A 21,419-nucleotide genomic window follows, 5' to 3' on the forward strand; every position below is an offset into this window, starting at 1 on the left:
TAATTCGTTGGATTTGTCCACAGCTTTATTATATAGCTAGCGAAAACCCGCGTTTGTGAAGAAAACAAATAAAACACTGATAAATAAAAAAATGGACGCACTTTTAAATGTTTTAAAATGTGCTGGTTTTATTTTACTTCTGTTAAAATTTGATAATCAAGTTTTAAACAGGATTGCTTGCATGAAAGATTATTTTAAAATATGAAGGTAAAAAGATTAGATTATTCTTTTGGTTTAACGATATCGTTTTTGCTGGCCAGAATAAGTCCGCCAAAGCGCGTAGTATAGAGTATCCAAAGAAGCCCGTAAGATGGCTCGTGTGAGTGACTAACCAACTTTCATGACTAACCCCAAACTGAGAACATCTAAAATTAAATTAATAAGAACAAATGTAAATCTTACAGGAAGACAATGAGTTAACACAATGTTTGTTTTACATTTTTTTTAATTCTCATATATCACTCGTCTTATTTGCAATCATTTAATGGAGTTTGGAGTTTTTACTTAGGTTTCTAAAAGCAAATTTAGATATTTTAAGAACTTAAGTAAATTACAGTAACCCTGAGTAACGATTGGTATTTGATAACCTAGTTTTTAAATACTTATAACTATATCCCATTTTTAAATTTAACCTAAAAACGTCGTGTTCATGATTTCTTTAATTAACTTTTGAAATATTTAAACTTAATTTTATTTACTTATATTATTTTTAATGCTACATTTTAAAAACATAAGTAACTTTCAATTCAAAACTAAATTTTAGTGTAAGATTTATGAAATTTGGCATATATATGTAGAACATAGTCTGGAAGGAAACATAGGCTAGTAATTATGTTCTTTTTAATACTGCGCCGACGGAGTCGCGGACTACAACTAGTATTTTATAAAACAAAAGCTTGGCACGTAGAAATACGCTCTACTCTATAGTTTGCTTTGTTCATGGCCACCCTTGCAATAGCAGGGGTTGGGATGAATGTATGTCGAAGGGATGTACACATCTGGGGGACCTTGAACTTCGCTGCTGTTTGTTTTGGGATATATCGATTTTTTACACTCTTTGTGTTTATTATATTATATTTTCTTTACTTTACTGTTTAACAAGTTGCGAAAACATAATGTTTAAACATTTTGAAGTTAAAAATTGTGATGATATTGTTATAATTAGAGCCACATCTTTTAAATTAACAAAAAAATCTAAAATTCATGCTAACACATGGAATTTAGATTTATATATTGCAACTAATTTTACTCAATAAGTTGAAAGATTAACTTTATTTTCATTTCTTAAATTCTTAATGTCAAAGTATGCACTTTCTAAGAAATTTTAATGTATGCCATCAACCCTCAAATGAAATTCCTACAACCCTCAGGGTTGTTTCCACCCCATGTATAAGTTGCGTGTTTGTAACTGATTGACGTGACTAGTTGCAACATGTTACATCGTAAACTGAACTTTTTACTAAATTACATAATTAATTTACCATATAATAATCAAGCACCAAAAAGAAAATAATTTAGAAATTAGAGCACAAAGCTTAATACTTTAGTTAATCAAGGCTTGTTATTTGAAGATATATTACGTCGTCTACTGTTGATGTCATCAATAACCTCCAGAAACATAAGACAGAAAATTTCGGAAAACTAACTGTCGCCCCGACTCTGTCCACGCGGCATTAAAAAACATAATTAATAGCGTATATGTTCTTTCAGACTATGTTCTACATCTGTGCCAAATTTAAGCTAGACCCATGCATCCATACTGGAGATACCTTCAAACCAACATTCATCCAACCATCTAAACATTCGCATTTATAATGATCACAAGCGATACTAATATTTAGTCGAATGCATAGTCTAGTAATTTAAGAAATAAACTAACAGAGTGTAACATGTATTTGGCGTATACAATATTTGTTTCGTCTTTACTCATCTGATTGGATAACAATGGATTATCAGCGATCAGTCTGCAAAGCAATTGAAGGCAATTGGTTCCTTGCACTTGAGGAGCGCCGCCAGCAGCCATATGCGGACTGTAGACATTACTATACCTAATTAGAAAGACCATATGGCTTATTATTCAAGCGATTATATCTTTTAAAACTATAGCAATAGATGTTATATTTCTGCTGGATGTTATTTTCTATGATTCATCTAATTACAGTTTGTTTAGGTCGATTGAAATGGTTTTATATTTAGCACAAAACTATTTTACTTTGTGTAATTAATATTCAGTTTTAGTACTGCAAGTGTTAAATACATACTGATATTGTTTTTTCCCTTTTAGGTTTTGCCCTTACTTTATATCTTCATTCATTCCATCGATGCTTTCAAAATATATCTTTCGGTGTTCATTTTAAAAGCTGAATGAAAGTTGGAAAATTTGGAATTAGATATTAATATAGTAGGCAATAGTGATATTACCATAACAAACGGTATCGTAACTAGGTATTCCCTTCGTCGCTTTCTCTCTTTGTCACTTTAGTAAATTACATTCAGATCAGTTCTCGTTTTAAAAAAGTCAGCGTAAGATTAAATACCATATATAGAGAAAAAGCACAAGGCCACATTAGTGATTATAACAACTATGTATGTGAAACATAACAACATAACATAACAACTGTGTGAATGTAGAAATTTTTTGTTTTGCACTTAAGAGAAAAATTACTAGGGTGTTTATTTTTTTTTGAAAATCTAACAAACTTCGCGATATTATTTTGTGCCTATACTTTATTTGTGGTAATAAATGTTTTCTTTCTTTTTTTTCAATAAATGGAGATTTTAAGATGTTTTTTTCCATTGTGATCTTTTTAATATCATCGACTATATTTGTTTAAATGTTATTGAAATAGATCATAGCTCATCCAGACATGGGCTCGGCTCGGGCGCGGCAAACGAGCCGTGAAATCACATCGCATTGTTTGACTGGTATGTCGTATGTATGTAGACAAAAACATCCAAATGCTATCCCGATACGAACAAGGAGCGCGACCGTGTCTTTACTCACGCGAAGATAATAGCGACATCTATCGTATATGATTGATCACTTTAAAAGTTGAGTGTGATGATTTTTGAATTAAGCAACCATTTCAAATACTAAACATTAACATTACAACAGTTTTATTCAAATTAATTTGTACAAAAGTGTATAAATGTTCAATTATAATGAAAAATAAATCCGGCTGCAACGCTTAAAAAAATATGACATTATTATGTTTACGCCTTTTTCATTTCCACAAAAAAGGCGTAAACACATTTATGCTATTCATTTTCAACAGGAGTCGGTTAAGTGAAGCGTCTGAAATGAAATATATTTAAAAAAATTATATCACTGTGGTATATAATTTTTAACTGTTATATTAAAGCTGTTATGTTAATTTGCATGTCGACTAAACATAGCTCTAGTGGTTGGCAACGCGTAAAAGTAAAACAAATATAAAATGCAATAAATTTATTAACCAAAAATACATAACGTCACAGTTTGTTCAAATTTGATAACAATTATTAATGGCACTAATAAAACTAGGGATTTTATTAATTAATGGTACCTTAATAGAAAATTAACAAAATATCCAAAATTAGACATCATGCAAAATTTTTTTTTTAGAAATTATACCATTAAATAATATAACATTTTGTAAAATTTGGGTTTTATTGTTTTAAAAAATAACCCTTAATAATAATGAGGTATTTCCCTATTACATACTAAAATATGCTGTTTTAAATAAAATTTACAAAAATAACAAAATGGATTGGACCAAATGATAGGGTCGAAGCGCGGTACGAGATTTTCTAATAGAGTTAAGACTAGTAAATTGAGCAATTTATGATTTCGACATTCAACAGCCAAACATACATTCATTCAGAGAGTCGACTACCAATATTCGGGAAGACGTTTATCTAACATCGACATAATGATTGCAGCGCTCCTAGTGGACGTAATGTACACCAACAAATGTCACACTTGACACATGTTGTGAATGACGTCACGAAGGCGCGTGTCTTCGTGATGGCGCTTTTTCTTGAAATTTTAACTAAACTATATTCAGTATTTGGTAAACTTTAAATACTATTTTGAAAATTAAACTAAATTATATATTAGTATATAATATTTACTAACAATTATATCTTAATTTAATAAGCTCATAAACGTTTTCAGAGTAAGAGCGGGAACTTGTGTATTATTTTTTTTAATCTTTTTATCAATAACAAAAGCAATGTATCTTTCGGTCTACTCTGTTGAAATAATTTTCTTAACAAGGATACTTTTATAATTTGTGAGAAAACATAATTAATTATATACATTTAATAAAAGTTAAATTAATTAATGAAAGTAATTCCGAATTAAATTTTCCTAATTTAAACTAGATGGCGTTAATATCAATTATTTATCTTTCAACAAAAATGTTTTGATGTCATAAAAGATCAGCGCCGTCCTGTCTCCCTGTGAGGAGGAAGGTGCGGGAGTTGTTCGCTGTGAAGAAGAAGGGCGCCTGTGGTGTTGGACAGCGGAAAGACTTGAGCAGGACTGGCGGCACGTTGTCAGACTTATTGCCCACTGGCTCCAGCAGATTGTTCCACAACAGGTTCGCAGCTGAGATACATGGATAAGAGTTTAATTATATGTATCTGACTAGATCTATCTACTAATCATGACTAGACAAAAAGCTACAGGGGGGTACACCTTTTGTTTAGAAAGAAACTATGTTATGTTACGTATGTTGCAGACAAAATTGTTAACCTGAGCTTGGACTGTATTAAAAAATTATAAAACTATTAGACGAGTGCCGTTTCAGGTTTCGTAAATCCAATAATGACTTACCGAGTGCGTGTCCTTTCTGTGAGAAGTGGAAGCAGTCGTGTGTGATGTATGAGCGATGTATGACGAGGGGGAGGGGGTGTCGGGGTGCGGGCGGGGCGTTGAACAGTCGCATGAATGGCTGCACCACCACCGTGAAGTCCTCGCGACCATCGTAACGACCGCTCTCCACCTGAATAATATCAACCGTAACTATAGATAGATAAAGTTCTATATGCAGTGGCAAGGTTACCTTAAAGCTAGATATTAAATTGACCAGAAAAGATACGGTAATAGTAACGCCGGTTCTGTAGGCCGAGGGTGGTGTTGTGTACAAATGTGTAGTGAGGATATTTAAATGTGTTAACTGACCAGTGCGACTTCAGCCTTCTGGTAGAGCCTGGCCATGTGCACGAGGTCCGCCAGCTCGCCGCCGCCGCGGTGGAAGCACGTGCAGAACAGCGAGTGCATCAGCCGGCACATCAGCGGCCGCACCACGCGCACAGACACAGACACGTCTGCACGCACACACACACACACACGCACACACATAAGTATCTAAGCAAAACTCAAAGAAGACAATTGAAACAATGCTTCCGTCAAAATTATGACGAAAAACTGATTGCAGTCATTTTGTAAAAAGTCAATGGAAAATTCGGGGATCAGTTTCATTAATTATATTAGCTCTACAAAAAATAATAACTGAATCAAGTATCCTAAATATAAAGGTCAGTCGCCTCACCTAATACAGGAATAAGATTGACAATGGTCCTGGGTAGATGGTCGTAGAAATAGTCAAGCGCGCGCGCAAGCTTGCGAGCATGTGCGGCGGGCGACCACGCCACGGGCGATAAGCAGGACGCCGAACACAAATCATTGGCGCCGATGAACACTGTAACCATCTTCCAGTCTCTCTCCATATCGATGTCGGGTGACGCTCGCATCCGAGCCACCAGGATCTGCAAGTTGAAGACTACTTGAGGCCCTCTTTTACCTCAAAAATCGTTAAATCAATGCTTGGTATGGTAAATTATGCCTCATGTTTGTTATAATAAGGTGGCTATAGAAGACAAACTCGCAAAAAGCGTGCGACGCGACATCCTCGCGTCCTGATTCTGTTCGCCATGTTAAAAGAATATGGGACTTTGGATGTTTTTAAGATTATGTACTTAACAGTGGTAGAGACGTTGACTGTTGGTTGAATATTTTTTTCTTAAAATTTTTACATTATTCTTTATAACAAATTGAAATTGAAAATTGTAAATTTAATTTTAATAATGTTTAAAAATTTAATAAACATTTAATGCCATGTTTTATATTTTTTTCGTGTATCTGTCGATTTTCTGCAACTGTGTCTTCGACTTGCGTCACGAATTGTAATGTGTTTGGAAAATTTTATTCACGCTTCAAAAATTAAGCGTGAGGTCAGATTTAATAAGCTATTATATGATACGTGCAATTACCCACTTACAGGTTTAACATGAATAACTGTGGGTTTCTGAAACCAAATATCCGTGTAAAAATAGTATCATCTCTATGATGGATGACGATATGTTTTATGCAGACATTTTGGTATCTCTTCACTATGTTGGTAACGCTGTTGGAACGAAAACCATAGTGATCAAACATTCCTGATATTCAATTATAAGTTTGAAATCATCCTTGGAACTTCATACACAAAATCATAAAGTGAAAGAAGAGTAAATGTCTTCATGTTTCGCATCAGTGAACCTAAAAACATGCAACTTTATACAACATATTGCTATCTCTGTCTTTTAAAGGAGAGTGAGTGAGATGGCAACATGCAGTTGTAATTATTTTCAGTAGTTGACAACCACTCTTTGTTTTCATTATCTGTGGTACAACAGGACATGGAACGAAAACTTTAGTATAACTTTACGTACTCGGAGTAAGAATCCGTGTCATAGCAACACGATGATTACGTTCGTAATGTATTTATCTTGTACACGGTGTTTTTGTTAAACTAACTAGTTTAGGTTATGGGGAACGCGAGAGAAAGCCGCGTGAAGGATGTGACGTCACGGCTTGAGGGCCGCAGTAAACAACGTCTGGGGCCGCACTCCCGGACAGACTTGTACTCTGTTACTTTCAAAATATTTATTACAACACAAAAAACAAACATTCTGGATTTTACTATTAAGTTCTCTTTTAAATAAAGATTTTATTTATTCCGTGCTATTGGCAAAAAGAAATACAGTTCCATGCTTTGATTTGTTTTAAATAAAATTACCCGAGAGAAATAGGTCTTTGTCAAATTAATAACCATGTGACGTCACCCAGAACTAAAGTGTACAGCTAGCAAAATAATTGTAAATTGTTCTATTACAAAATTGCTTTAATTAAACACCTACTTCCTTAAACACGATAAAAATGTAAGTCAAAAACATTTCAACAACAGGATTTACACGTAGTAGTTTTTATTTGGTTTGTCTGTAGGATATACATGTAATTTAGCTAATGTTACAACGTATAGATATCGGCATTGAAGATCGACATTTACAACGACGATATGACGAAATCAAATCCATCCTGCAACTAATGCTACTTATGAACAGTGCAATTAGAAAGCGCAATTTTGACTACTACATTATAAGTCAATGAAATACTCTAATATAATACTAAGAAAGAGACATTGAACTGATGCAAACAAGTTTGACTGATGAACTGATTGAACTGATGCAAACAAGTTTGACTGATGAACTGATTGAACTGATGCAAACAAGTTTGACTGATGAACTGATTGAACTGATGCAAACAAGTTTGACTGATGAACTGATTGAACTGATGCAAGACATTTGTCTTCGAGTTTTGAGACTCGCGACTCTATTCTATCGAATAATATTTTTCTTTTCTCTGCTTGATAGTTTATTCAACACTTACTTTAGCCTGCTTATAGGCATCCTCGTCGGAAGCAACAGGGAAGGCGACATTGAAACGCGAATTACGAGCCAGCCACTCGCCTGTGCCAGTGGCGTAGCCGCGTAGCCCAGGGTTATATTCCTTTAGGATATTGGGGAGCGTCAGGAACTCGCGCCACGTGCTGTCTCCCCCTGGAATGATAAAGCATATTGGATGTGTACATTGATAAAAACAAATAATCACTATGTGACGACACTGTGTCTGAAATCTGAGTGTTACCTGCACACCAGGACACGCCTCTGTACTCAACGATAGCACCAAGCGCGAACTCCTCTAGGGCTCCGCTGCCAGCGACGAGGGAATCCCCGATGGCGGCGACTACATCGATGTCCCCGGGGCGCAGGCGGTGAACGGAGCGCGGCCGCTGCCGACTGCGTCCCCACGCTAGCGAGTCTTCGCACGGGAACGGCGTGCTAGCCGGGATGGCGCGCTGGCGACGTACGTTCGACTTGCGAGGCAGGTACTGGATTGACTGCCACTAAGATAAGATTATATAGTTAAATTGTAATCAATCAGGCAGATTTTACTCCAAAGATTTTAAAATAATACTTAAGTAACAATAAAGTACTTAGCATAGATATTTTTAGGTGTTTACTTCATGATGTCTATGGTCAGTATTTCTAAAGGGAACTTAAGTATACTCAACGACAAAATACACGATTCGTAACAGTTAGTGCTTAAGAAACGTTTTCCATATAAGGTGTTCTGTACTATCAGTTACATTAAGCATCGAGTCACGTGTGTACAGTGGAACACAAAACACATTTGTACCGACCATTACCACAAACACTAAGACCTAATATAACCATTGTAAGGCACGTCTACACAAGTTCGATATTATATAAAGGCGTGTACACAATGCGTCGTTACTGGTTTGTTTACGACGTTGTAAAACGACTAATAAAAGCTTTACGATTTGTATATTGTAAGACTGTGATCAAAGTTCAGAACCATTGAAGTTATGTCAATCAATGCACAATCATAATATTTGGATGAACTATAATTGTCTGTTTACATCAATATTAATCTTTTTTTATTGCATTTAATTCGTTATTTTAACCGTAAAAGGAAAAATAACCTAACCTATAATCCTCTTTCTGTCATTAAACAAAGTGATCCTATAAGGGTTCCGTTTTTTTCCTATGAGGTACGGAACCCTAAAAAATGTAAAACATCATTTTAATATCACTTATAAATACAAAAGATAAGATGGATGGATGAATGGATCATAGAAGGTATCTCCAGAACGGCTCAAGGGTCTAAGTCACATATAGAACATAATCATGAAGAACTCATAGATTATTTGCTAAGTTTATAAATTCCGTGAGGACGGTATCGCGGGCAAACGCTAGTTGCGTAATAAAAAAGCAAATTGTACTATGAACAATTAAAAATTAACAATGTATATAAAACATAAATGATTCTCTCATCGTTCTGATTACATCATAATATTTAAATTCAGTATAACGATGCCATCTAGGACAATGCGTTACAAACGCGAGCCGCGTACACTATGACCAGAGAAAATAGCACACGACCGATTCAAGTGTACTAATGGCCAACTAGACCTTGTCGATGTGTTTTTGGCTGCTTAGTACACTCGACACGCGGATAAACGTGACCACTAAACATGCAGGTTGGGGTCAATAAATCATAGATAAATTTTAAGACCTTTCTTGTTATGACGTGGTCAACTTCTAGGGGAAATATATCAGTTCATTGCGCTATGTTTGCTACTTTAAAGTGAATATTAAACCTAATTTTATCATTCCATATACTTACTAATAAATGTATAAAGAACACGCTTATTAATGTTAATAAATGTCGTGTTAATTGTATTACCGTAATAAAAGGAAAAGATCAAAATAAACTTATTTAATCGGTAATTCTTTACACATAAGTATTACCTAATTACTGACAAACATGTCCCTATTACTCAATGTCATCAGCATACTTAAAAAGGACGAGAAGTGGTACTTTGTATTTCTAGCACGAAAGCACTCTAGCGCCCTCTACAATCCAACGGGCACATTGTCACGTACGTTACGTCAATTCTTCGCCACTTAAATTGGTGATGAGAAAGCTTATTTACTGATACATTGCTGCAGACATGAAAAGTAAATTTGAACATTTGTATGCATAAGCAGCAATGTATTAAAGGCAATTTGTTTTTAAAATTAGTGCAGTTACACTTTACAGATACGAGGTAGAAAATAATTCGCGATGTTGAAAAGGTAAAAATAATGTCGTCGTTTGCTGTCGGCAAGATATGAATAAAAACTTTAAGGTTCGTAAGGTTACAACGATTATTGGTTATGAAATAAACCAGACAATGGTAAATAGCAATTTTAAAGACAATAAACTATTGAATTTGAACAATACATGTCATACGAGAAAATTACGCGGGAATTTATCTTTAGCAATTGCTTACAATTGTAAACTTAATAAATTTTTTGTATTATACAAATTATTGAACACAATATTGACTTCCCTTTATATACAAAAGTAAAAGAGTTAGTAAAAATATAACTAACAACCATTACATAACATTACATTATTGAAACAGCATATCAAAACGTATCCGTCTCCATTACCAACACGATACGTCACTGTACGTCACGACACGACACGTCACGTACTTAGTCGCTGTCATTACGTGTGTCTATATCAATCAACAGCTGGAGACAGGTTCCGGTCATCGAATCATTGATCAGAAATAGGGATGTCACGTTTTAACAGAAAAAATAAACATTTCTTATGCAAAATGTCTATTAATTATAATAATTATTATAAAAATATTAAATTGTTTTAATTAAATGACAGTAATTTAATCGTTTTAGCTTTGTATGGGAAAAAAAATTTTGTTTAAATATTTTTTTGGCGTGAATTAATTTTAAACGATTGGTGATGGTTTTTTAAAAAAAAAGCTATTGACTACAATTTTTAACCATAAACAAAGACTTAAATTTCTAAACGTCACATTCCTAGATTATGTAAATCATTAGTTGCCAGTGTTTATAATATTAGATGAATTATTTTCTTAAAATCAATTAACATTCTGAACTCTACTTCGGATAAGATTTAAATACGTGACAACATACGGGATTATTAATTAACCTTTGACTTAAAAGTTACTTCTATAGAGCAAAGACGGAAATAATTTAACAGACGCCATCACAGTATAAAAACAAACAGTAAAATTCCATAAGCCGAGAGTTCAGTGACCCCCGAAATAATTGATCACAGTAAGTTTTTGAAACATGCAGTGACGTGGTTCAATTAAACTTTTACATAACTGGTATTTACAGAAGTCGACAACCTTTATACAATTTATAATAATTTAAAATCCGTTCCGTAAGAATTTTTACGCGAAAACCTTTTCGACACGTCTGTTGGATAACGTATTATTTTAAAATTTAAAACGGTGAATAATTATGATTAAAATAATTTTTAGTTCATTGATTTAGAGCCCCCAAATGGTATACACTAGGTGATTATGTCATTTGGAGAGTTTAAATGAAATATTCACATTTAAAATGTGTATTAAAAACAGCTTAGTAGTTGTGCAATCTATCATACAAAAAAATTAAAATTATAGCATCTTAAATATTTCCCTTGTCGCTAGCAGAAAAATACGGTCAATTTCTTCTTCCATTTTTTGTATTTCCTGCAGTTATGAGTTTATTACTTAGGCAAAATGCAATTCGCTTTGAAACGATTCTATAGCAAACTTCAAAATTGTTTGGAACTGACGCGCGACAATCACGTGACTTATCGAAAGTTATTATCAGTTCCATACATTTTTTAAGTTCGTTATAGAATCGCGATGCACCTTGTCTAACCCTCTTAGTTAAGTATATAGAACACTCCCAATAATTTACCTTTACCGATTTAAGAATATATATATGTAGGTCTGTGGTTTCCGAACGTAAAACAATGATAGATGAATAAGATTGAGAGGCATGTACGGCTGATTGGATAAAAGGAGATGGATGTTTGAGAGAAAAAGGGAGAGATATAGTCGAGCGGAAAGACAGCTAGACAGGACGCGTTTAAATAATAAGAAACATTAAAATAGAGAATAAAATAATAAATTGCGGAAAAAAATCTTTTATTGTGCCCACCACGACACCACATATAATTTTATGAGATTGACAAACGTTGAGAGACTTTATGTCCAGCTGAAGAAATATTGAAATGTTGAATAATTTAAATGTTAATACTTAAGGCGCAACACATTTCGGCATTTAGTGAGGCAATAAAAAAGTTATGGTGAATAATGCAATATAAACACCCGCTTCGTAACATCTGATCTATTGACCTTTGTGAACATTGAAACAATAATCTGTTACTCTCGCACATTCTAATATTGCAATGTGTTGAACTAAACACTGCTTAGCGTGTTTTATTTTAGTGGAGAAAGAGCAAACTAATAAATGTAACTAAGTTATGAGGTCACGATTTGACTTTCGAGTTTATACGAACATACTTTTGGCACTTTTGGCTAACGACCATTAGCAAGCACTTAGTTATAACTGACAACAGCTGTAGCTTATTATATTTTTATGCGTATTCATGCATAAAAGCAAATTAGTGGCGTTGTCTTTATGTAAAGGCTCCGAAAGAGTTACATAGAGATAGAGGATGATAAAATAAAAGATTACAGTACATAACCTTCCAAAAGAAACTTATAAGCAAAAATAAAGTTTTTTATTTTTACTACTTATTTGTCTAGTTTATGCAACGCTACGAAACTCTACGTTTTTACCGCATTATAACCCTAATATCGTTATTCAATTAAATAGGTCTACCGATACGACTATTCGTATAATCCGGATTAACCGAATATCTAAGATTTTTCAAATGTAACTATAAATAAATAGATAGGCGTAACTATCAAATATATACAGTTTAGAGATCGTTAATAATTACGAAATCTGTGTATTCCGTGAGAAAGAGATAAGATATATTGCGTAAGTGTCAGGTTGTGTCAGATCATTGGGCCGGCGAAAAAATGCTGTCCACATCCACGAGTACGTTAGGAGAAATGAGCCTTCCTGTACACACAGACTGTATACAGACTGACAATCTTATGTGATATGGCGGGCATAAATTAAATACAAAAGCTTATAAGCGCGCCTCTGGCTACGTCAAAAAATACAAGATCCATGATATACTAAAGTCGTTTAGTATAAGAAGTTACAAGACTTACTTACATGCCCTTCTTGACCAGTGTCAAATTAAACGTTCATGTCATGAAAAAAAAATTAAAGTAAGAGTAAAAAATATATATCATAGCAAGAGCAGAGGTTTACTTGTCGTAAGACAAACTTATATATTTTATACGACTTCAATAAGTACTCAAGTACTCCAATAACAAGGGCAATGAACTCACTTGAGCAAAAACAATTGCATAAAGATTTTAAAAGCGGTCTGTATGTGTTTGTATGCTATACTCTGATCAGACTGACCCTATTTCATTTATAATCAATTCGTTAAATAATAGTGCAAATATAATTTTGTTAAAAACATAAAACAACAAACTTAATAAGTAGCTTATGTGTTCTTCCAGACTATGTTCTACATCTATGTCAAATTTCAGCGAAATTGATACAGCCGTTCTGAATACCTTAAAACATATATCCACCCATCTAAACATTCGCATTTATAATATTAGTAAGTTAAATAAAAAGCAGCCCTTCATGGCATAACTTCGAAAAAGAATGAATAAATAGTATCCTATGTCCGTCTCCTGGCTCTAAGCTACCTCCACATCAATTTTCAACCATATCGGTAAAGCCGTTCTTGAGTTATAAATAGTGTAACTAACACGACTTTCTTTTATATATATAGAAGAAGTAAGATAGAGTTTTTAAATCAAACTTTTACATGTACCAGATATTTTCAACAAACATTATTTTGATTTGAAATAAAAACTCTCAGTTTTCTTGTAATAAAAATTACAAAATTAAGCGTGGGCGTGGTATGAAAATTAAGGCCTAGTGAAATTTCACACAGCTATAAATATAGCTTTAACTGTAAATAGTAATTACGCTCGATTGAAATTTACTAACGTAAATTAGAGATCCGTATCACCTCTGGGCTATGGTAAACTTTCGTAAGCTATAAATTCGATATTTCAATAATTTTTATAAGTATTATAAATGAAGTCCCAATGTAATAAAAAGGAAGTGAAACTATATGATGCTACAAATTTGACTTTTGATTTATTTGTACCTAGTGTTGCCAGCAACTCCGTCAGCATGGAAATTAAAAAAAACTCAATTAGTACTCTATGTGTTACTCTATGTTCTACGTCTATGCCAAACAAACATCTATCCATCCATTATTCCAAACATACGTATTTATAATATTAGTAAGATCAGAAATGTTATTGTAAATTATATTATTAATTTTAAAGATTAGTTAAGTGAATAATAGATTAGTAACTTTAGTTATTCCATCTCAACTCTCACTTTTATATTTTTTTCTATGTCAAAGTAATTACTTACGAATAGCTATAAATTGTCTCTAAACTATCGATCAGGCATTTTATTAGACCATCTGGTCGCAATAAAGATATCATACTGATAACATGATACTTTATTATAAGTTGAGTTTATATTGTAACACCTTAGTTATGTATAAGTAACTTTTTATATAAATATATTGAGAAAATTGAAGTGTTTATATGTAATATCGAGAAAAAATATTTCGTACATATGATGTATTGGAGTTGCTAATAACGAAATAGCAAAGTCCGGAAGGCTAGGTATGTTTCAGGTAATCTCCGAAATGGTCCGACCAAGTTTGACTGAAATTTGACGTGAGTTCAGTATATTTAATGCTAAATATGTGTGTATATCCGCACTGTTTCACAAGATTTACAAATAGACGTATATAAATTTAATGCAAATCACGGAATTTAAATGTTGAAAACATTCCGCTTATCTCCAAAAATGTTTCCATATACATTAACCTTAGGGCCGGCACAAATAAGGAACATTTGCATAGATCTGATAAAGATGTTTACACGTGGCCAGTACAGTACACTTGCACAACTATAAAACATGGCATACACTTTTATGCACGTTACATTTCTTTTTATTATTTATAATTTTAGTGAGCGTTGTGCAGTGGTATCAGACGTGTCTACAGGACCGGTTAAGATCCCCGCCATGTACCAATGTGTTATTCGATTTTCGAAATTTATACAACACATTTATCCGACGTTCGACGATGACGACGTTTACGTTGACGGAAAATATTGTGATGCAAACTAAAGCGGTATTGGTTAAGATATTCAGAGATATGAGTGAACTCAACCAATCTTTACTAGGGCAGAATGATTAAATAAGGCCGAAGTATTAACTAACCTAACATAACCTAACTTAGGGTGAGCTCGAGCGTCTCCAAGCTAACGATGATTATTTTTTTTTTACGAAAGTGAATCAAAGAATCTCGAAAGACGGTTAAGCAATTAGATATTACATGCGATAAAGTCTAATTGCCAAACGAATTTATTAATTGAACAACTGTAACCATATGTACACAAGAGTAGAAAGCAGGGATTGCAACAAAATGAAGTATAATCCATCTAATAAAGTCAAGGCTCCTTGTCCGCACTGCGCCCACTAACTTTATAAAAGTCGCCAGCAAATCGTGTACGTCGTCCGTTTGTAATTTGTCCAGGCAATGGTAAACCATCGGCAAATTGCATATCGAATGAATTGATTCAACGGTATTATTTTTTGTGCAATAAAGGATTACGGATACTGACGACCACGGATCTCCAATGAAATGTCATCTTTACAAATTGTCGAAATAAAACATGTTAATTTTCATTCTATCATTCATCTATTCATATTTCCAATTATTTACAAATTGCTCGCACAATTTTGACGGGACTTAGACTGGAAGGTAGCTGAATAATGCTACGTATTTTTTTCAACGTCGCGAACAATTGTTTGTGACTAAATTGGTCGGATTCGGCGAATCTTTGTGGTTTGTCGAGGCGAGTTCTAGACGGACGGGGTACGCGATTTGCCGGTGACATAAACTTGCCCAATGATATAACGCAAACCGATTAGCGAAAACTTTCCATTGCTAATGAATTTCTGAAACTTATAGCACACATGCAAAAACAATCAAAAACTTGTCTAATTACAGATCAAATAGTAAAGGCGTTTATACATTTTCAAAAATAGATTATATGTTATATTTAGAAACCATATATGAATAAGGTATTTTACAATAGAACAATATAATAATCCGAATCTAAAAAAAGTTTGTATAAAATAACTGAATAGCTTTGAAGGCTTATACTAAGAAAGAACAGCATAATGAACTTTGTTGTACTGCAAATAGAGTATAAAATTACTAAACACCAGTTTGCTAAACATATAAATACATGCTGAATGCTTGCAATGCAATGATCATAATGTTTGCTCACTGTTTAATATATATTGTGACACCTTTACAGATACTTCGATTAGGCCAATAGTGCGTATTGACTCTTAACTACCGCAAAAAGTTAGGTGTTACTTAAAAAGTAGCTTAGTGTGGGTTTTATACTATTATACTCGTGTATACTAAAGTAATCATCATAGTAATCATACCAATATTATAAATGCGAATGTTTAAATGGATGGATGAATGTTTGTTTGATAGTATCTCCGGAACGTCTGAACAGATCTTGATGAAATTTGGCACAGACGTAGAACATTGTCTGGAAGAACACATAGGCTACTCATTTAGTTTTTTTAATTGCGCGCTTTTTAAAACCAGCTAAGTAGTTTTTGAGTTTATTCGTTACATACAAAAATACAAATCATTCTGAGATTTCATCGCATTTACTAATGCAGTAAATATTATCAAATACAATAGTGTGGATAAAACGTAACACTATCCTCCTGTGATATCACAATTAAGTTTTTGATTTAGCAACTGACATATTGTCACGTGAAAGACCTTTCAATGAACAAAATAAGTATGACGCATATATTGCGTCTGGTCCGGCATTGAGACATTGTAAACATAAAAATCACGTAACTGTAACACCGGTTATTGAAGCGTCTAGTGCTTATATGCTTTAATAAGCTCTTACTAATAAATATTATATCTTTCAGTAGGTATAATGGATAAACTACTACACATCTAACCAAAACATCGTTAATACAAAACCCAAAATGTTATAACTACACTACAGGTTAAGAATTTATTAAGAAAAGTATTTTCCAGAGGTACGCTAATATCCTTGTAAAAATTATGTCACGCTCACCATGGGTTTCCCAGTTCATAATCCCCGTTTAAAACATATCGTTATATTTGTTTCGTCAAAAATAACGATATAGAAGACAGGAATGATGATATTACACAGAGATTATGATGTCAGAAGCCCACGGTTAGTGCATGAACGTGTAGAATAAACACAGTTATTTGATTAGGTTTTTAAAAGCGTCAAACTTTTGAAAACCACCGTGACTTATGTCTGACTATTAAATGAGACCAAGGTGTTTATATTGAAGATTAATTGCTTAAAAAGTCATTCGGCAGATTCTATTACTTCACATTATACCACCAATGATTCACCTGTGATCTTATTTAAAAACTTTCCACGGCCGCAGTGAGTTGCGACAACATTTCGACAACTGACACATATCGTGAATTACGCAGCCGTGCCTTAAAACACAACAATTGTAATATTCATATTTAATATAATACATTATGACAATATTTTATTAGAAATCAGCTCTATGACTACTATACAGCTTAAAACGTAAAAAATCTTTGTTGATGGTAGCAGTTTGTAGCGATGATTTGGATTATAGCTAATAATATTGATAAAATTAACTGTCACGGACACCAACATTTGTCATTTTCGAGCAATCACCTATACATATATAGCAAATTATAGAGATCAGTGGTTTTTAATAATGTACACCATTACAATGCAATGTATGTTCCGTTGTCATAGAGTAAGAGATCGTCATAGAGAAGTCAGTAAAAAAAGATTGCAAATGAGCTGTTACATCTTTTTATTTTCGGTGCTATTTAACATAATTATAATATAAATTGCTCAAGTTTGAATAACTTAATGCGTGAATATTCAAGTAACCCGGTTAATTATACGTGCTCTGCTTTAAATTAAAATGGTTTCACTATTTTAATTACAGGGCAGATGTGAATGAAACGCCATCATTTAATATTTTGTTACAATTTATACTATACTTAAGTAATTGTAAATAATAAAACTTGTGTAAAATAAGTGTTTTTTCTTTGCTTTAATTAATTTTATTTTCACGGAAATCCTCATACGCTATGATCTCCTAGTAAATTGCAAACGAAAATTTGCACAAAAGTATGTCAATGGCGCCATAACAAAATTATTTATTCATCAAAAACTATTACTAATATAAAATTTCACTTATTTTTAGAATATTTATTGTTACGTTAGAACAAAATACACACAATGCAATAAATTTCCAGCAATAATTCGATAACAAGCCCGTAACGACGCGATGTACGTTTATGTAAGAAAGCACTTAAATAATAAACTATTCAATAAAAATGTAAAATATACGACGTACAATTATTACTTATGAGACTAAATGAATTACAAAACACATTACCGAACACAAGTCCACGTTAATGAAATGAATTTAAAAAGCAAAATTGAGAAATGCTAATAAGAGTGTATTCTACAGGTCAAATCGTCTTCTTCCTCTCCTAACCTTTTCTTTTAAAGCAAGGATGAGAAGGAGAGACTACTTGCATATAAAAAGAGAAAATATCCTTGTTCTGAAGATCCATTCCTTTGTCCATTAAAGAGAAAAACCCAACTGTAACCCATTTATCTTTAGCGAAATCCGGGTTACTAATTTTTTATACGTATACAAAAATGTTACTAAAAACGATGAGTATGTTGACGTACGTGAATGCATGTATAATAGATGTGGCGAGACCAGGAGTGCGCCAAATGGAAGTGCGTGCTCACTGCCTACCCCTGTTTGAATTATGCGGCTAGTTATGCTATGCTACTGCGGTAAAATCTAGCTACGAATAGATTTATGATAATATCTAGAGTGATCAGTTAGACCTAGGCATACGCTTCCATATTTGTCGTTTATTCAAAACGAACCTGCTATAAGGAAGTCCAATAAATTCTGTGAAATATATCGTAAGTGAAGGTACAGGGACGTCAACTTTTACTGAACGCCGGCGCTCGATAAACAACATTTCTTTGTCCTTGCTAAATAACATAACTTATGGATACTACTGTGAAGTTAAATACTTTTAAGACTAGCTGTCGCCCGCAACTCCATCCAACCGGATTTAAAAATATCTCATCAGTAGCCTATGTGTTTTTCCCGACTATGTTCTACATCTATGCTGAATTTCTGCAAGATTTGTGATCCGTTCTGAAGATACTGGCAAACAAACATTCATCTATCCGTCCATCGATCCATCTGTCTAAACATTCGCATTTATAATATTAGTAAGAAGTAGGATAACGTGTTGACTAAATATGTCTCAATACAAGTGTTATTGCAGTCAAAATGCACAGTGAGGTAGGTCGTAGTATAGGAACTTAACGTTATTGTTGAGGTCGAGAATATTAAAAAACGAAACTACATTAATCTTTGCTTATATCTAATGTTCGCTTGGGCCCACAGAACAAATATTGAGTTAAAAGTGAGTCGTGTATAATTAAATCTCTAAATTACATAAGTAAACTATTAAAATGCTAATAAATATAATTAAAGTTTAATATAATAATTTATTTAGTTACCAACACGTATGAAATATGCGTAAAATACAAAGTATTTTGTAAGCGCTCACTGAAGTTGCAAACGAAGAGCTTTCCCTGCTCCCTGCAAAGCACATTCGAGTTCTCAATTCGACGTGCGTTGCATATCGTAACATTACGTTATTTAACGTCATTAATAAAAACAAAATGCTGATGAAAATAACGATTAGACGGCTATTATTTTAGCATATTTAATATGGCGTTACATTATAACAGCACAAACAAAATGGACCAACATGGAATTACATAAGAATTTACATCGCTATACCCAAATATAAATTCAATTAACTTTTACATATAAGTAGTTGGAATACATCGTAATTGTGTTCGAAAATAAGTTTTATAAAAATGATTTCATCGGTGTATTGCGTAGTTTTCGCAAAGTATACTTTGGAGGGATACTATAATAATTTCAAACTTTATCGTATGTAGTTAGTGAATACTGGTCAAAAATTTCGCCTCCTTAAGTACCCGAACATTAGAATAGGCTACATAGCTTATTAATTAAGAGTAGACATGTTCAGTTAATTTAATAATGCATAAAGAATCATCGTGCAATGCCTTAAGCACGAGGCATTTCTCTTTAATTAACTTCAGGTAATAAAGAAAGAGGACGTTGGCAATTTCTGTCAAATGCTAGTAATAACTAGTCATAAATATAAAGCGAATTAACCATTGTTCTCGAAGTCGTTGTATTTATTTACTCACCACATCTGCGAATGTCGGGATGCTGGAATTGGATGCCAGAGCATCGGTCAGGACCAACAGCAGAGCGAGGGCCAGCCACATCCTGACCACATCACGCAAACACCACTGCACTACATCAACTTTACACCAAAATAATTTAATTCATCGTTATTTGTTACGTATTTTATAGAAAAATGCGTAATAAATATAATTTAAATTCCTAAATTAAAATGCACCATTACTCCTCCCTATTTTTTTAATAATAAAAAATAAAACTATAGTATCAGTAATTTAAAAAAAATGTCTAAATATTATTTTCGGACGAAACAACGAGTGCGGCGTTTGGCGGCAAAATGTCTGTCAGCGCACGCGCGGCCGCGCGACGCGAGCGCCATTGCCCAACGCGACGATATCCTAGCGACCTTCGCTTATCCCCGCGGACGATGCGTGTCGAATAATTAAATTGTTAACAAACTTTCAATTACCTAACAACAAACAAATAAAGCAGGGAAAACTGGGGAAAACACCTAAGGAATTAAAACTTAGGAAGATTTATTCATCACCGAATATAATTTATTTTTACAATTAATTAACTAAATACAATAAACTAAACAATCCTTGTTAATTTAGTCTTATAACGCTTTTCTGAACATTATTTTGTTTTTATTTAGGTCCATAAAAGGTGAAAAGAAACTCTTAGTTTGACAGCAAGTCACAAACAAGAATGAAACGAGGAAATCCATATGAGTCAATTAGGTTAACCACAGACAAAACTCGTCTTGCATTTGTCGCTATTGGAACAGAATTCTAATTAAAAAGTAGATGTGTAACATTGTAAATGATAGGCATGTGGTTCGAGTTGAGTTAGTTTAACTTTTTTATTGTCACTAACTGATATATTTCTATCCAAACTAACAATTCTCAATTAAAACGACTTATAAGGATGTGTTCCTTCGTTTTGTCAGGTAAATTAAGTTACAGCTGAGCGAATACGAGGTGCAAATATTATTGATTACCGGAGTTTCGTTAGCATATTTCGCAATTTCACGATTATAGAAAAAATATATTATCGTACATACATTTGTATACGTAAGTGATTTAGAAATGGTCAATTTGATAAATTTTAACGACATCGGGCAATTTAATTTTAAGGTTACCTACATTTTAATGTTTACGTATTTCCGGTGG

The 21,419-nt window shown here is 33.3% G+C and overlaps 1 protein-coding gene across 1 annotated transcript; it reads right to left on the minus strand.

The window, feature by feature from the left end:
* Window positions 1–4,361: 4,361 nt before the first annotated feature.
* On the minus strand, window positions 4,362–20,423 carry LOC106115696 (phospholipase B1, membrane-associated). The gene is made up of 7 exons (XM_013309151.1): window positions 20,253–20,423; window positions 7,955–8,213; window positions 7,697–7,866; window positions 5,538–5,754; window positions 5,168–5,313; window positions 4,820–4,988; window positions 4,362–4,591 (listed from the first exon to the last, which is right to left on the minus strand). Exons 1-7 carry the CDS (start codon window positions 20,331–20,333, stop codon window positions 4,413–4,415), a joined length of 1,221 nt encoding a protein of 406 aa, XP_013164605.1. The 5' UTR covers window positions 20,334–20,423; the 3' UTR covers window positions 4,362–4,412.
* Between the last annotated feature and the right edge of the window lie 996 nt (window positions 20,424–21,419).

Source organism: Papilio xuthus, unplaced genomic scaffold (assembly GCF_000836235.2).
Source record: "Papilio xuthus unplaced genomic scaffold, Pxut_1.1 DF827777.1, whole genome shotgun sequence".
NCBI lineage: Eukaryota > Metazoa > Arthropoda > Insecta > Lepidoptera > Papilionidae > Papilio > Papilio xuthus.

What these genes read in the sequence shown, in the direction of transcription:
- LOC106115696 (XM_013309151.1), bottom strand. Translation starts at nt 20,333, where the DNA reads ATGTGGCTGGCCCTCGCTCTGCTGTTGGTCCTGACCGATGCTCTGGCA. An exon ending in CAATCTTATTCCTGTATTAG is followed by an intron (nt 5,314 to 5,537) that starts GTGAGGCGACTG and finishes GTGTGCGTGCAG; the next exon opens with ACGTGTCTGTGTCTGTGCGC. An exon ending in ACAGAAAGGACACGCACTCG is followed by an intron (nt 4,592 to 4,819) that starts GTAAGTCATTAT and finishes CATGTATCTCAG; the next exon opens with CTGCGAACCTGTTGTGGAAC.